The 18110-nt window shown below is 39.1% G+C and overlaps 2 protein-coding genes across 2 annotated transcripts in view; one reads left to right on the top strand and one right to left on the bottom strand.

Annotated features, from left to right (window-relative positions):
• Positions 1-1474: 1474 nt before the first annotated feature.
• Positions 1475-15060, top strand: LOC311002779 (integrin alpha-M-like). The gene is made up of 30 exons (XM_083994287.1): positions 1475-1657; positions 3015-3117; positions 3222-3319; positions 3449-3519; positions 3627-3741; positions 4608-4747; positions 4907-5049; positions 5383-5536; positions 6223-6373; positions 6471-6544; positions 6760-6874; positions 7338-7477; positions 7600-7746; positions 7845-8054; positions 9443-9576; positions 9864-10006; positions 10108-10262; positions 10388-10513; positions 10744-10817; positions 11885-12026; positions 12132-12230; positions 12320-12399; positions 12495-12581; positions 12706-12775; positions 12891-12989; positions 13068-13148; positions 13262-13372; positions 13562-13675; positions 13757-13867; positions 14077-15060. The coding sequence occupies exons 1-30, from the start codon at positions 1621-1623 to the stop codon at positions 14167-14169; spliced, it is 3417 nt and encodes a 1138-aa protein (XP_083850413.1). The 5' UTR covers positions 1475-1620; the 3' UTR covers positions 14170-15060.
• A 185-nt stretch (positions 15061-15245) lies between these two features.
• The window catches only part of LOC311002530 (uncharacterized protein), a gene marked incomplete at both ends in the record, with an annotated part of 32489 nt that continues 29624 nt past the window's right edge, over positions 15246-18110 (bottom strand). Inside the window, 8 exons of the mRNA XM_083993921.1 lie at positions 15246-15503; positions 15606-15715; positions 15813-16078; positions 16169-16340; positions 16452-16791; positions 16880-17025; positions 17121-17389; positions 17488-17650. Coding sequence (XP_083850047.1) covers positions 15246-15503; positions 15606-15715; positions 15813-16078; positions 16169-16340; positions 16452-16791; positions 16880-17025; positions 17121-17389; positions 17488-17650 — 1724 coding nt within the window. The remainder of the gene's footprint in view (positions 15504-15605; positions 15716-15812; positions 16079-16168; positions 16341-16451; positions 16792-16879; positions 17026-17120; positions 17390-17487; positions 17651-18110) is intronic.

Raw genomic sequence — 18110 nt, 5'->3', positions numbered from 1 at the left:
GCATCAGTATTTATTTCACTGGCTATATATACTTGCTGGTTTTGTGGTTATAGCAGGAACACCCACAAAACATGTTTTAATGATTCATCTATAAAGCTATCAGATATCTATCTATATATATATATATATATATATATATATATATATTGTCATTCAACCAACTCATATTGTTGGTGCTCAAATGTTCCTGCAGCAGGAATGAGATAGGCCTAACAGAGGAAGTCAAGCAAAAGGAGAAATGAACCATTTTATTTTTAGAAGTATTGCATGGTTTGTTTGAACAATTGTTTGGCTTATGTCTGATACTCTCTGCTGAAGTAGAACTAATAGATTCAGATCTGCTGATAAAATGTCACTTCTCTCCCTAGCTACTCTTAAAAAATGCCAAGAGCACAATAGAGAGAAGAGTAGGCTACACCGACAAAATATCTAAATAAAAACATAAGATTTGGTAAGATATTTGCATCCTGCAAGTAAACTTTCAATTAAAATTTCTTGAATTAAGTAATTTTCAAATGTTTTGTTTGTGCATTGGCTACTAATCTTTTTCTTCCCCCAGATAAGAATTTAAAGCCTTATCATCTCTGTCTTTTGTCATTTTGATCAGAATTTATGTGCCTTAGCCCTACACTGAATCATGACTCAGGAGGACATGCGACATGGGAAATTACACTAGAGGCATGTATAAATAAATAAATAAATAAATAACAGTGAGAGGTGGCGGATATTTGGACTAAACAATGAGCCGGTCGGCTGAGCTCTGTCAGTCAGCGGGGATGAACCGCAGTGATCCGGGGGGGCAAGTATCTTGGCATGGAGGATGGATGACACGCATCCCGGCCAGTCAACAACACTAACTTTTCCACACGTCTGGGAAACCGTCGGTGCCCAGTGGGTCTGGTCTGTATCTCCTGGCCCGTGTCCGAGGACGTCGGTTCCGCATCGGTCCAAAGACGCGACGCGCTCCTGGAGCGGTCCTGTTCCGAACACGCTGACGCAAGATGAAACGACGCCCACTTCCGTGTAGACGAGGTCTCGACAGAACCGGACAGAACCACAGGCGACCCACCCGTACGAACACGGAAATGAGCGTCGTTTTAATCTTGGATAGGGAAAAAAAGATCCCCCTCAAATGATAAATTCGGGTTTAGTGTGTGGCATTGCTCACGTCTGCATCGGTCCTGGTCGCAGCGTACAAGTAGGCTAATAAGGGGTTGGTTCGGTTCTGGGTGGACCTTTGAAGACCCCTTTGTTATCATGATGATGCTTGCTCTTTAACTTGGTGTAAAATGAATTCTTCCTACTCAGAGGTGATAGAAATATTGTGAATACAATATTATAGGGTTCAATCAAATAATGTTTGAATAGCCTAAATTAATTAGAAAAATGTCAATGCCTTGTGCAATCAAATGACAGTATATGTTCTCACATCTAAGGTAGATAGGCTATTGTAACTCCTCCTACACATAAGTTCCTCTAACTGTTCATCTGAGTAATAACAGTCATCTCAGGGTTTCTGCAGTTTGCTTTCAACATCTCCCTCTTGGGCAGTAGGCTACTTAAATACACTGATCTCAGAGACTGTATCACACTGTTACCATTTTCCATGGGAGGAATATAATGGACTACATAATTACTACTGCATTAATATTGTCAGGTAAGACAAGTTTGAACATCCAGATTTTGTCTGTCACTGTGTCTTTATCAGTTTGCGCCAGCAATTTCATTTGTTGCCATTATGTTTCATTTTGTCACAAATAGCTAGTTAAGTTTAAAACTACCATGACAATAGGAAGAATCCTACACAATGTAAAACACAACAATATTAAATAGCCCACCATTAACCTGGACAGCAAATATTGTAGAAATGCCAGCAAAGTTTAGTTTCCGTATGTCGTCTAAATTCAGCTGTAAATACGATATCTCATTAAGAATTATGTCCGGTTATGACACCAGCAGGAATCTGAACACAGTGTGAGAGACAATTACCATTAGCCTGTCTCTTGACAAGCTGATGGTAATTGACACGATCTTTAGAGACAGATATGCCTTTTTATTGTGTTTTAATTCAAATGGACCTTTAATAAGCTAAAGCAGTGATTAGTAAGCTCTTGAATGTTTACTTGCTCAGTCTACACAACTTGTGACACAATGACTAAAATATCTCAACCGACCCATCACATACTGTAGCCTACTCATCAGTCTCACTCAGGAGGTAGTGACAATTTCCTGCAGGGGAACTATTCTCAACTACTGGTTATGGCCAACAAAAACTGTGCCAAACCACCAAAAGAGGTGATTGATATAGTTTTACTGTTGCACTGTTTGTAGCTACTGTTTAGGGTTACAGTAACTTAACTTAACTTACAGTAACTTAACAGAGGAGAGAAAAAACAGACCTCATGTTTTTAACTTCATAGTGTTGAAATCATTCTATTTATGAATTTTATATTCTTGTTGTTTTGACAAGAAAATTCACACATATTTTAAAAATGCCAAAGTTAATTGATATCAGACATTTTGGACCAATGTCAGTATTAGGCTCTGTAAAACCACTGTTCACACCAGCACTTGTAAAGTTGAGGACTGTAACAAAAATATGTAGAGGAGTTTTTTTTTTTGCCTATTAACAGGTTATTGCCTCCAATGACGTTTTCTCAGTCATTTTGCCTGGCTGAATGCTTTGACCAAATAAGGGAAAAAGAGGAAGGCTTTACTTCTGCAACAAAACAGCTATTGTCAGAAAATCCCATATTGATCAGGAAGTCCTTCATGTTCCCATGTTATCTTTACATGAAAGTTATATGTAGAAACAGTATTTTATGCTTGAAAGACACTGTCTCACGAATGTAATTTTGATTTTTTTTTTTTTTTAAATGAATATTTCATTTAGAGTTATTTTCTGACTACAGTGCTCCCTAGTGGCAATGTGAGCTATAATCACATTTTAATACCATTTATAATGGCTTGAACATATTCCAGTCTTTTCTTTTCTTTTCTTTTCTTTTCTGCAGTTTTCAAAGCTGCACTTTGTTTTAATATCGAACCTCTGGCTTGGAAGTCCTGGAGTAATGGAGCATCTGGTTTTGGCTACCAAGTTGTGCAAAGACAGTCAGAGTAAGTCTTACACAGACATCCTTTCATAATAACAAAAATATAGGCTTTATTTGTCTTCACCAGACTGGCTCTCTCACATGTTTGTCTGGTTTTTACTTCCTCAGTGTGCTAGTCAGTGCTCCACTTGCACAATACGAAACAAATAGAAGGGGGGAAATATACATGTGCCAGGGTCAATCATGTCAAAAACTGCCCTTTACAGGTATGTAACTATTGATTTTTAAATCTCTCAAAAGAAAGTCTACATACACTGTGAAGGACTATACCAATATTGGTATTTGATTATTATATAAGTTTCTCCAAACAAAACTGTGTAATGTTTAAACTTCAGCGCCAGAGTTTGCAGTCAACATGTCCCTTGGTTTGACAATGACAAGTGATCCTGTTGGACAAGACACTTTGGTGAGTTTGTAAACTACAGAGATTCCCAGAACACAGTTAATAGCAATGCATTCTTCGGGGAAAATAATCAATGTATTGTATTTTAATTTGATATTGTGTTTTTTCAGGCATGTGGCCCAACCATCCCAAAGGAGTGCAGTGGTATCACCATGTACAATGGTGTGTGCTTCAGAATATACTCATCTCTTAGTGTTGGACCTGCTGTACCATCGTCTATTGAAGGTAAATACCTTACACAGATTTTTGTGAAAACACCGCCACAATAAAGGAAGGAGTGAACACGTTTTCAATATTTTCACGTCACCACACACAACTATTTCTTTTCTTCTGTGGGGGACCATCATTGACAATGCATTCCCCACCCTTTACCCTTTTCTTAACCATCATAGCCCTGATCAAAACCTTTTATCCACAGCCTCAAAGAGTCTAGTGAGGCTAGAGAGAGTTTAGAGGTCTGGTTTTAGGATCTCTCAAGGACAGTAAAACAAGATAGAAGGGGGTTGACAGTAGAAATGTTAATTGTATCTTGAACCACAGCTGGTTTTTCAGAGCACTATGGACTGAACAGACCTGTGTTTTCGAGGCACCAAGTGACACTGCATGCACTGCAGGGAGGAGCACTTTGACTGCAGATATAAAAGATGAATACACAGAAAAACAGACCCAGCTTTGCATTGTGTTGAGAAACCTTTCTTCCATTCACTTCTACTCCTCAGGGCATTTGCACCCTTAACAAAAAATGAATGATAAGCATAGACTAGTGAATCATGAAAATCCCAGGTTAGGCTAATCAACCACCATAGTGTGGAGATTCCACACCTGCCATGAGCCCACTTATTACTTCAGGCCTCTCACCTGATTGGCTCTGACCTTTAGGATTGCATTTTCATTAACGTCCCCATGCTACATAATTAAATGTATGAACTTACAAAAAAATGAACTTTTTTTGTAGTGATTGTCACCTATATAATAAAGCTGTAATTAAAAGCATCAAGGGGACATGAAATAGGAACTTCAGTCAGCATAGCCCATGAGAAGCCCAGAATCTGAACCTGATTATTCTAACTTCTGACTTATGTATTTGACAGATTGCCAGGATGCAGACATAGCATTTCTGTTGGATGGTTCAGGCAGCGTATCTCGTGAGGAATTTAAACAAATGACGGATTTTGTGAAAAGTCTGGTCCGCTCATTTCTGGGAAGAAGTAAAAAGGGGAAAAGTGTACAGGTAAATATAACTGTGTTCCTACTGTCACATAATCTACTGGAAGACACAAAGAATTCACTTGTGGAGCAGTCATGAAAATATATAATTCCACAGTTTGTAATGGCTTTCAAAACTATTTAATATTTACTTTATCACACACATTTTCTCCTCTTTTTGCAGTTTGCTATTGCCCAGTACTCATGGTCACCCAATGTCCACTATTACTTCGATGAATTCTCATCTGAAAAGTGGGAGTCTCAGATTAATGACATATATCAGCAAGGAGGAGGAACTCACACAGCTAAGGCCATCGATCATGTGGTGTAGGTTGTAATGTCATACTAAAGCATGATATAACCATTTCCTTGTCAAAACACTTTGAGTAGTACCATGCAAATAAAGCAGACGTGCTATTTACAATACAATGGGCTCTATGCACATCCAGGTGTGTCTGACCATTGTGACGACTCAGACACACCAGGATTAATCAGTTTGTCCAATAATGTAAGACAGGAAATAAAGGAGCAGCATTAAGATCAGGAAGTAGTGGAGCAGTGCATAGAGCCCATTCTGAACAACTAGCAGTGAACAGTGAATTGCTGACAAAATGTTGTCAGAAAAATAGTCTTTAAATTATATCTTTCTTGTTTTGACAGGAGGAAAATTTTCACTCCAAGCAGAGGTTCCAGATCATATGCAAAGAGGAACTTGATTGTCATTACTGATGGAGAGTCTCAGCCTCACGAGGTTAATTTGAATACTGCAATAGCTTTAGCTAATCAGGAAAAGATTGTTCGATTCGCAATTGGGGTAAGTTGTACCTTTAAGTCAGATGTGCATAATGAATTTCCAAACATAGGCCTTGGGGAAAAAGGGTGTTAGGTTAGTTTATTGGTCTCCACCAGGGAGACATTTGTTGCAGAGACAGGGAACATGTTGCATACATAAAAAACACATACAATACAAAAAGAACATCAGGTTAAAAGACTGGTGGAGTAAACAGACCACACTGGACAATCCTGCACATGCAGCAAGCTGATGTGAATGTCATTCACATGCATCCACACACCGCTACTCTAACTGTAATCATAAATATACATTCATATCAGCATCACATAACCTCAAGCATACATTAATCCATTCACTCACATATGTCCATAGTTTGACTCATAATACATTCATTTCCATATACATATAGCCCATGTTCGTATACATATACAGAAACATCGCAATCATTTCCTGCTGTTGAGAAGCTTGATTGATACAGGCACAAAGGAATGTTTGTATCGATTGTGCCTGTTGTTGAGATGACATCATCTATCAAAGACCTGTCAATTTGCCTAAGTAGAAGGTCTTTTATTATTAAAACTTGTCATCTTATCTTACTTAAGAGACTCATTACCTATTCTGATCTTCTTCTTCAGTATATTAGTAAATAAACAAATAAACTCTGTCACACAGTATAAGTATTATTCTTATTTTCCCCAAATTTCTAGGTTGGGAATGCATTTTCAAAACCATCTGCAAAAAAGGAACTTGAAACTATTGCATCTAAACCCACGACAGACCACATGTTTCAAGTGCAGAGCTTTGAAGCACTTGAAAAGATAAAGCAGACTTTGCAGGACAAGATCTTTTCCATTGAAGGTACAGATGTGAACTTTCTGTCGCTTACAGTCATGATAGAATACCGTTTTAATTGAGGAGAAGAAACAGTAAATGCTTGTTTATTTTGCTATCACAGGATCTCAGTCCAGTGGTGACACATTGGAATTGGAAATGGCTCAAATGGGATTCAGTGCTGCTCTTGGAGAACAGGTAATTACAGTACAATCACACCAGAAATTATTGGGACAATAAAGTCTGGGAAACACAGACACCCATTTACTCATGATTCTACCTGTCACTCTTTGGTAACTCAAACGCAAACAGCAGCTACACGGTTAACAGAAAACATATTGTAAATCTATTAAAATTTTTCTGTAGGAGTTTTTTTGTGGGACATTTTCCTTATATTTCTGTCTCTGTTGCAGGGAATTCAGATGGGTATTGTTGGTGCCAACCAGTGGAGAGGAGGCTACATGCTCTATACAAACACAGGCCAGATGTCTTATCAACCAAAGTCCATTGAGCCTGACGGTTACCTGGGTAGGAATATTACACTAACAACAAACAGTGCACGTGTACATGTTAACACGTGCGAGTATCTTTCATATCAGTCAGGCATTTTTTCTGCTTTAATGTATTTAATGTGATATCCCCCTTATTAATTTATATTATATTGTTCATTATAAAGTTGAAATGAAAAGAAACAAACGCCACACCCACCATTAAGGTTTTCAGTTAAAATTAAGAGTTACGCGAAAACCAGTAAGATTTCAACAATTTCAGGAAGTGCAGCCAATGAAGAAATGTAGATGGTTTTACAAATGTTACAAATCCTTGTGACATAAGGACCTATAAGCTGGGAAAAAGTATGTCTATATATATACAGTATATACATAATATGTAATTTGTGTACAAAGTTTTTATGATTGTACTGGACACAATTTGCCTACATTGGATAAATCTTTGGGTATTTTCAGTGACGGCTTTGACCTTCAAATTGTAGGTTATTCCATGGCAGTTGCTAAAACCCGGCAAGGCACACTGACAGTACTTGGTGCTCCAAGGTATAACCACATAGGGATTGTGATGGCAGTTGACCAATGGCAAAACCAACAACAACGGATTGACCCCTCTATTTGGCAGGTGAGTTGTAAAACAGATCTATCGATCTATGTGTAGAGGACTGAAACAATTTTTTTTTTTTAAGTGTTGTTTTCTTCCTTTATGTAAATAGTTTTGTGATAATTTGTCATTTCCAACATCAGTTTCAGACTGGTGAATATTTTGGTGCAGAGGTTTGTGCCATGGATGTGAATCGTGACGGCTACACTGACCGAATCCTCATATCTGCGCCCATGTACAAGGAAGCTGACAGAGAGGGGAGAGTATACATTTGCACATTAGCTAGACTGGTAAATAGCACTTTTATCAATTGTGATTAAATGAATCCATTTATATATATTTTTAAAGCTTATGCAAGCACTGACGGCCATTGTTATATTTTCACCAGAAAGTTGAGTGTCGCTTAGATTCTCCATTGATACTGAGAGGGGCTACAGCTGAAAAAGGAAGGTTTGGCTCGTCTCTTGCTGCACTGCACGATTTCAACAAAGATAGACTCAGTGATTTGGTGGTTGGAGCACCTCTAGAGAACAATGGACAAGGCAGTATCTACATATTCCTTGGCGAACGAGGAGGAATCGGTGATACTTACTCACAGGTGAGCGAACTCCAGCAAAGCCAGCAATGATCTAATTTTTTACATTTTCCCAGAAAATCTACACCAGGAGTTTTCAAAGTGTGGACACACCCACCAAGAATGCCTCAACGAAAGCGTTGATATTTTGAGGCTGTTCTGACTTATACAAACATCTGAAGAATCATTGATACAATAGTAAAGTAACCTACCCTAACCCTACAATAGTGACCCCAACCCAAACCCAATTTGATCCATTAAACAATATATTATTTACTTCTTTTTCCCTTTTTTATTCCTTATTTAGTGTGAGTTTATATTTATTCAAGGGAATTAGATTTATTATTATTTACTTTATACATTATAAATCTTCATTTATCACATTATATTTCAATTATTCATTAAGATTTATAATTATTGTTTTTTGGATTACCTCTATCATTATCATTATAATATTTAAGACCTTCCTCGTCTATATATTCCTATATTTAGCCTTATACTGTACCTGACCCTGGTCAGGCGTTAGATTTGCTGTGTTTATCCAGAATTTCCATAATTACACTACTTGCCTCCTACCCTTTCCTGTACTTATTCTTTCTATCCCTAATCTATATATTTTACTAAATTTAACCCTAGATTATATCCCGTGCTTGACCTCAACCTACATCCCTGGATTAATAACTTTTTCACTTTTCTACCCTACTGCCCTATGACAAACTCTCTTATGTTCCCTCCTAGACTTAATGTCGACATCTACCCATGCCTGACCTAGCCTCTTGACCTCTCCCTGGGGCCCACTTCCTTTTTATTAAGAATTTTTTTTCTTCCCTCCCTCCTCTTACTACAGTACATCAATTATTGTGTTTGTTTCTATTTTTTTTTAAACTAATTGTCTTTGTTGTTCATTATGTTTTGATATTATTTTCTTTAAACATATTAATACACCATACTCCAAAGTTATTAACATATATTACATTACCTTATATAAGTTACAGCCTGAGCCTGTGCCAATTGTATTTTATTATACAATTTCTTACCTTTCTACAAACCTAACCCTAACCCAGAGTGCAAATGTATTTGCTATTTAAACACTGAGGGGTAAATGACTGCATTGGTCTGAAACTAATAAAGACACATGTATTGTGCATTGTGCATTGCACTGCTTTGCATCTTTGATGTGCATAGGCAGTTGATGCAGAGAGTCTGTCTGTAAAAGAGGTACTAAGATTTTACTTCCCCCACTGTCTGCTCACCCCAGACTCTGTAGCCACATGCATAGATGAGGTTAGCAAACCAGATGTTTGCAGTAACATTTTCTCATGTATTTTTCTCACACTGCGCCTCCCACTTTGAAAGCTGCTGATCTAAACAATGAATTAATTCCATTAACTAAAATGTTTACATTTACATAGAGAATTGCTGCCTCTGAAGTCGGACAAGGACTGAAGTTCTTCGGTATGTCGATCAGCCAGAAGTCTTTTGACCACAGTCAGGATAGTCTGCCTGATTTAGCAGTGGGTTCAAAGGGCAGGGTTGTCCTACTCAGGTTAGTACAAGATGCTCCTGTCATTCGTTATCACTGTCTATTGTCATTCTACCGTTACGGTTAGGGTATACCCATAAAGTGTATGTCTCTAGGGTTATCTAAACTGTTTGCAGAGCAAAGGAATCTTTAATCATTCATGCTCTTTGTACTAATTTAGGACAACGTTGTTCATCAGTAATAGTATGGAGATACAATTGTTATCAGTTTTTGCATCTGTTTCTGTATCAATCACAAAGCCAAAGGTATTTTGCATTGCTCATGTGTTTTTCTGCCGTGTCTCTTTCCAGGTCAAAGCCTGTAGTAACGGTTGAAGCGAAAGTGTCATTTAGCCCCAATATAATCCCTAGTCAAAACCAAGACTGTTCTACGCCATTGAAGAACAGGGCTACAATCTGCTTCACCATGACCCGTCACACTTCAGGAGACCCAGGTTCCTCACTGGCCTCAATTTTTCTAAACCAAAGAGCCACTGTGTATCTGTTTAAATCCCTGTATGTGTGAACATGTGGATTTTATTTTTGTTTATTCCAGTTCGAGCAAAGATTAATTATACTTTAACACTGGATGCCACCCGCAAAGCCCCGAACAACAGAGCTTACATCACTAAAGATGAACAAGAGAAGAATGGAGAGATTACTATTCTCTTGACAGGACAACAATGCCCCACCGTGGACTTCTTTGTTGAAGTGAGTTGGTCAATAATAAGATTTGCCACAACTCTTTTCAAAGAGTCTTTTAATAAGACACTGAATCCAACACAACCTTAACAACCTTGACAAAGAGTGCTTCACATTGTGCCCTCTTCCTGCAGGCTTGTCCAGAAGATGCTCTCAATGTGCTCTCCAATGAGCTCAAGTTCACCTTTGAAGGTCTGCCCTCTAGTGCAAATCTCAAACCAAGTCTTGCCCCGCAAGCTCAAACGACAACCATTCATCCCGTAAGTGACCTATAACGACTACCTACCCCCCTACCTACTGTTTAGTTTTAGCTCGTCTTTGTAAGGTTGAGAAAACTTCAAGTTGGCTGCTACTTTTACTCTTAAGCAGTACCATGAAATATGCAGGAATCATTGTTGTGATTTTTTTGAGAGAGAGAATGTAAATGTTTCTCTCTCCAACATGTCTTTGTTGTAATTCTGAACAAATACATTTATATTCTCATCCACAGTTAGGGTTTGAGATCAACTGTGGCAGTGATGACAAATGTGTTGATAACCTGAAGGTGGATTTCAACTTCACAAGGTGAGATACAGAAATGACTCCTAAGCTGAGTGTGTGGGCACATGTTTCCTTTGTTCTTTCTCTGCAAGCACAAAGGGTTCACACATTTCAGTTCTGCGGTTGCAGATGCGGTAGTAAAACAAAAATGACTTGCTTTTTTCGATTATTAAATGAAAAATTTTCAGTGTGTAGTATTGTACACTGGAATGCAAAGTGTGTGATAGGTTTGCTCTTCTAATTCTTGCAGGACTTTTAGTTAGTTATTTGTATTATGTTTTCACATACTACTATGGCATACTAGTGGCATGGCTCTAGGAAAGATATGTCAGTCAGTCTGCAGACTTAAATATCTCAGCAACAGTTTGATGGATTGTCATGAAATTTGATACAGATATTTGTGATTCCCAGACAATGAATCCCAGATTACATAGATTTGTTGTCTTTCTCATTGTCAACACCTACAGTTATAGTTTGCTCTTTTACATAACGAATGAACATTACAGTTTATATGCACAATTCAGGGTGACTTGCTGTCACTTTGACGATTCTTCAACTTTTTATCTTGCACCATCAAGAGATCTTCATTTTGTTTTTATCTACCCAGTGCTTTGGTTTATGGTCTTCGTGTGAATTGCATGCATTTTTCTTGAGAAATTTCAGGTTGTTCATAATGTTTTGTAAAAGGATATGTACCTGTACTTCCTTTCATTAAAACAAAGGGAAACATTTAGAGTTCTTGTTATTCATAGGCTATCATTTCACTGGTCTGGCCCACTTGAGATCAAATTACGCTGTATGTGGCTGCTGAACTAAAATGAGTTTGACCCTCCTGATCTAATACATTCAAAACTAATGGCATTTTCATCAGCCATAGCCATCTTTGTTCTAATTAGCAAATGTTAGAATGCTAATGCAAATACTAAAATGGTAAATGTTACACCTTCTTAGCATCTGTATGTTAGTCACTATTGTCATTGGAGGCATGTTCCCATGTAGCTGGGTTACTGTGCTGTGCCTACACGTGGCCTCAGAGAGCCTGTAGGTGCTTTCCTCCACTTTCACTTTTCTCTTTTTTTATTTTCTGCTAGTTCCTCCGTGATTAAAGTGGGCATCGATGAACTGTTGAATGTCACAGTATCGGTGGAGAACAGAGGTGAAAACTCCTACAACAGCCGTGTTATTCTGACATACCCAGCCGGACTCTCTTACAGGAAGTTCACAAGTCTGCTGGTAAGGCATGAGGATGTAGTCTGTTTCAGTTCATTTCAGATACTCTAAGTACGTAAGTCATGCCGTAATTGTGGTTGATGTGTGTTTTTTTGTGTTTCATTAAAGGGAAGAATTGAGTGCAACTCGTTGGACAGTGAAGACGGAGCATCACGGGGAAGGACAAGCTGCTCTGTGGACAAGCCGATTTTCAAGACCAACAGTAAGGTGTGTGATCTTTTGTATCTCACTAGAGATTTGTCGTTATTGCGTGGACAGTGGATCAAGCCTGATCTCTCTCATTCCTTTAATCTTAGGCTTTGTTCATTGTCTCCTATGGCATTGAAACCAACAGCCAACTTCAGAACAGCATTTATATCACTACAAATGCCACCAGGTACTGTTCAGCTGCTTGTGAGACAGCAGAGCACTATTCCTCAAATCTGCATGTGTCCGCTAGTAACATTATTTAATTTGAATTCTCCCTTGCAGTGGGAACCAGGATCACGCCGGTTCCAGTGAGCTTTACAAAATAAGTGATATTGATGTTAAATACAGCATTTTCATCACAGTTGAAAGGTTTGTGTTGTTCTGTGTGGGACAAAACAAATTCATTAAAAAATGAATAATGAGTCGACAGTGAATTACATTTAAGTAATGTATGTTAAAAATGTTTTAATGTGTCTGTGTTTAATCTATTTAGTTCCCTCACCTACACCAACTTCAGTTTTGGAAGGAATGATTTAAAGAAACCAGTCCAACAATCAATTGTGGTAAAATATCTTATCATATAATAGTATCAGAAATCTTAAAGTGCATTCCTCTGATTATGTCTTGACTTCAGTGCTTGTTTACCCTTTCAAGTTTCACCTGTTTACCTTCTTTTAGGTTACAAATGACATCAGAGCATTGAATTTCACTGTGGTTGTCAGGGTGCCAATACAGCTCGGCACAAAAGACATCTGGGAGGATTCGAGCAGTTTGCAGGTAAGCATCTGCAGGTAAAATGGATGGACGTGGTTTTATGAAGACCTCTTAAACTGACACAAATTGTCCCTATTTCAGATACAAGGCTGCCAAAGACACACACATGAGGAAGCTAGTGTTACGGATTTTGTTGCTGAGATACAGAAAACTAAAGTAGTGGTAAGTATGGCCCTATCTTCAGTATGGCATGTATTGTGTACATGCATTTAGAGATGTATGGCCCACTGCATTACAACCATCTCTGCTCTATGCCCTCTTTTAACGACTCACAGAACTGCAGTCTAGCCAGGTGCGCAGTGTTCAGGTGCACCAGTTTCATGGGGAGACTGGAGAGTAAGACGTACCAAATCTCTGCCAACCTGAGTTCACGATGGATCCAGCAGGTAACTGATGGGGATGTGTAATGAAGTTATGAGTTTACATTTTATTCTTGTTTTCGGTGAATTTGGAAGTATTTTGATGATTGCTGGTCCCAAATATTACAGCTATTTTATAGGAATATCATATTTTAAAAATGTTATGATAAAACTGAACATCACAAACTCTGACTCATCCATTATTTCTCAAAACAGATTGGACTTGAGTCTGCCAAATTCCGCTTGATCAGCACAGCCAGTCTGGACTACGACAAAAACCAGTACATCTTCTTTTCAGCAGGGTCTAATAACAACCCCCCTGTTCACAAGGTGATTACACATTAAAATGATCTTTGCTTGTTTTTAATTGAGCTTGAATTTGATGCTTTATTGTGTCACTTCACCTCTCAGATCGAAGCAGAGGTAGAAGCGTATCCAGAACCAGATTTTACCACAGCGATCGTCGGAGGATCTTTGGGAGGCTTGGTTTTTCTGGCTTTACTCAGCGCTGGCCTTTATAAGGTGAAATACTCTATATACGTTCATACATTGTAGTTTACTAAATTGTTTCATGGAGACAATAAAGCCATTGTAAGATCTGACATTGGGCGGCCTTCAGTATCTCCATTTTAAAATATAAACAGCAGTTATTCTTTCATCGACGTTTGGTTATGATCAGCTCTAATGAAGGATCACAGTATTTTAACATAACTTCTTTTTTGTTCTCTTAGGCTGGATTTTTCAAGAGTAAATATCAGAATATGATCAATGACGACGGAGCAGATGCAGGTCCAGTGGGTGAAGGCCCACCAGAACAAGCATAAAATCTCTTTTGGTTATTTGCAGATCCAATACATTTCCAATATGAGCCTGCTGATCACAAAGCAAAAAAACCTCTGCACTGTTACCACTGTTCACTTTAACCATACTTCAACTTCTCAGTTTTCCAACTTGAGAGTTGTGTCTGAAATCACTCCCTCACTCAGACTTTCACAATTTATTCAAGGTTCCAAACACAGAGGTCAGGACCACAGCAAGGTGTCACAAAATTAACCGAGGGACTCAAAAGATGATTTAGTCACTAAGAAGTAAAACCAAGAGAATGTTGTGTTGTATTACACAACAGGGTGTGGGATTTAAATAATATGGAAAAGGGTAAATGCGATGCCTTATATATTACATATGATCCAGGCAAGTGCTTTAGAGAGGCCTTCTGAAATGATATTATGAATTAAAGGCCTGATTGTTGGTGGAGTTTGTTTTTTTTGCCTTAAAATATGTGCAATGTTTTTTGTTTTATTTGTACGAGTCATATTTGTCATGTAAAAAATCTATACAGTAATCAGCTATATTCCGGTTTTCATTGCATAAGGTACCGTGAGGCTGCAAAAAAAACAATGTTACGCTTAAAAGCTGCTTGACTGCTAAGCTATTGGATGCACCTTTTGTTGAATGTGAGTTACTTTGTAAAGGAATAGATGATATATATGATATGATGTAAGATAGTATATAGTAAGTAGGCAAGATTTATGGACAAGACATTTGTTTTATGCTTCATCAATATTTATTTTGTACTGTCTTACATTTTATTTGTCTTTATAATTAACTTGACTTGAAAACAAGCATGGTATGATGATAGAGGATACATATGTTAAATACTCCTTACTGTAAGTAACCTGAATTAAATAAAGGACATTTTTGAAATAAATATTTCCCTGAGCAATTGTCAAAAATTGTATGACAATAAAATATATTTTGTTGTTCCATACATATAAATCTCATGATGTATTTTCTATATACAGTAAGTATCATAGTTTAAGTACAGTATACAAAAGTTAAGTAACAGTGGTTAATGCTATTTGTCAGCTTGACTTTTGAGTGCAAAGGCACATACTTAGTGTCATGCCAATAGGAACATGTAGGTGAGGGGGGCAGCGAAAGTGAAGAATAGGGAAGTTGTGAAACCTGGTGCATTTCCTGTTGCTGCTGCAGGGGTTGGCATATCGCCAACTGTCTCCTTTAAGAAAGACCCAAATCTTGAAGTCTTTGCGAAGACCTGAATGTCTGCACGGACCGATCTACTTCCACTAACTGTTACGACAGCAGCTTGAAACCAAGATGAGCCAGACTTGCACAGGAGAGGGCTGCCCATATCCCCCTGGGAACATAAAGGAATGATAATCAGTGAAATGTAAACGAACTTTGATGCAAAGTTAAACACATTTTGGAGACACTCCTGGATTGGAATGCCTTTTGTTACCTGTTGAAGGTCCATGGCATAAGTGCAAATGTTCTCCGAATCAGGACTACTCTCACAACTCGCCACTTGAGTTTCAAGGTCTCTAAGACCCGAGCCATCTTTATCAGCGCCTAGAGAAATACCACATTGTAAATAATCACTCTTTGCCTTTGACGATAAAGCAACTACACATTATCACAGTGTAAGTAAGACTTAACAAACCCTTACCCGTGCTGTTGCTGCCCTTCTCCCAGCCTGCCACCCAACATGGGCTACCAACTGGGAATGATCTGTCATTGCTGATGTCCACACACGCAGGCTGGATATAATCACTGTAGCTGACTGGTTTATCCAGCTGCAGCAGAGCAACATTGGATCCCGGCATTTTGCTCAGCGTAACATTCACAACACCCACAGACATGTCAAACTCCTCCAAACCATTCACACGATTCTGGCCCACATACACCCTCCACTCCTGCGCATTTGGACTGGAGCTGTGGAGTGGATAAAATGCAGGATCAGAAATTTACATCCATTGGATAAAATCTTCAATGATGTTGAATTCAAATGATTTGTATTCTTACGTGGAGAAGCACTGGCCACTGGTGAGGACAAATTTATCAGCGATGAGGGTTCCTCCACAAGTGTAGACCCCATTTTTGTGGAGACTCACCATCCAGGGCCACATTCCTCCAGGCACAAGACCACTGTCCCCAACAGCACGACTGTTCATGGGAGCTTTACCACACGCTGATCCTTAAGGAGGATATTTAAATAATTAAGAGGGATCAAAATAAAATAGAAACAGGGGAAAGAAGATCATTCATGGTCTATAGGTATATTTGATGATTTGAAATATTCACTTACTTGCAGGACTGGTTAGAGTTTGTGTTGTAGTACTTGGCTTTGTTGTTGCTGAAGGTGTTGGAGTAGGTGGCCGTACAGTTGTAGTAGTGGTGGTACTAATGACAGGAGGTGGAAGACTAGGACAGGTGTAGCTGGTGTCAGGATCCACACCACTGGAAGTGAAGTGGATAAAGCCTGGTTGATCAGAGCTGATGAAGGAGTTGATCCAGGACTGGTAACGGGACACTCTGGAGTAGACTCCTGGCAGATTGGGACGAGCACAGCCAAAACCAAAACTAACAATTCCAGACTGGACCCAGATGGAGCCCTGTTTGTTCACCATTGGACCTCCTGAGTCCCCCTGAGGAGATGGAGAGGACATGTGTGAGATCTTCAGGAAGCCCTGAACACGCTTACCAAGAGGGGACAGATGAGGAGAAGCAGCTGACCTGACACGAGTCTTTGCCTCCTGCCAGAACACCAGCACAGATCATGTTGTCTGTGACTGTACCGACTCCATTCAGACAGTTACACTGTCTGTTTCCCAGAACTGGCACCTCCACCTCTTGGAGAGTTTCAGGGAACGGTAAAGACACTGAGGGACCAACAAGAAGACAAACAATGAATACATCCACCTCCACTTGATCAGACACTCAGATCAGAGTATTTGACAGCAACAAGCAGACTCACCTCCCTCCTGGACTGCGCCCCAGCCAGTGACCCAGCTGTCAGTACCGTTGTTGAACATGCTGTCACTGGCTGCCAGACACACAGGTCTGATGTAGTCTGTGAAGGTGACTGGCGAAGAGAGTCTGAGCAGAGCAATGTCGTTGTCGCTGGTGATGCTGTCATAGCTTGGATGTAAAATGATCCTGGCAACGGTCCTGGACACTTCGTTTGGGTTTGATCCCTGCAGGCTCTGACGACCCAGAGAAACCTGCCATCCAGACGGACTTGAACTAAAGTCAAAATGACAGATTTGCTTCAGTTATAAGGGAAAAATCATCAACCAACAAACCAAAGATTGATAGTCCTCTATTATCTACCAGTGACCCACCTGGAGAAGCAGTGAGCAGCAGACATCACCCACTCTTTGTTGATGAGGGAACCACCACAAACATGGCTGCCAAACCTCTGCAGACTGACCTGCCAGGGCCAACTTCCTGGTGGAGCATCCTCACCTCCAACAATCCTGGGGTTCAGGGGAACTGTACCACAAACTAAACCAGGACACAGAACGATGATTTAAAGTTAACCATACTCACTCAAAGCCAGTAAGCATATTTTAATATATGAATCCCAGAGGGGCAAAACTGTCTAAATGCGGAATTAAACGTCTCAAATCCTCAATAAAAACTTGTCAGTTCAGGATTTTGAATATTTCTGACTTTGGCACCTCCCAGTGGTACAGTAGGATGTAGATAGACAATATGGCAGTCAGCTATGAAGCTGACTCAACCCCAGCATGAAAATGACACCTCATTGAGATGAAATGAAATGAAACAGAAATAAACAGTGATAATTAAATCACTTGAGGATTCATTAAATCCGACAAAAAGCCAAATCATTCTTCACACTGCCCCTCAGGAACTCCAAAGATGTGAGTTAGGCTATTAAATTAGACAGGAAGTGTCTTTGATGTGCCACCAAACTGATCAATCACAACTGATAAATGGGATA

Source organism: Trachurus trachurus (genome assembly GCF_905171665.1).
Source record: "Trachurus trachurus genome assembly, chromosome: 19".
NCBI classification, from domain to species: Eukaryota; Metazoa; Chordata; class Actinopteri; order Carangiformes; family Carangidae; genus Trachurus; species Trachurus trachurus.
This window is presented reverse-complemented; position numbering and strand designations above follow the sequence as displayed.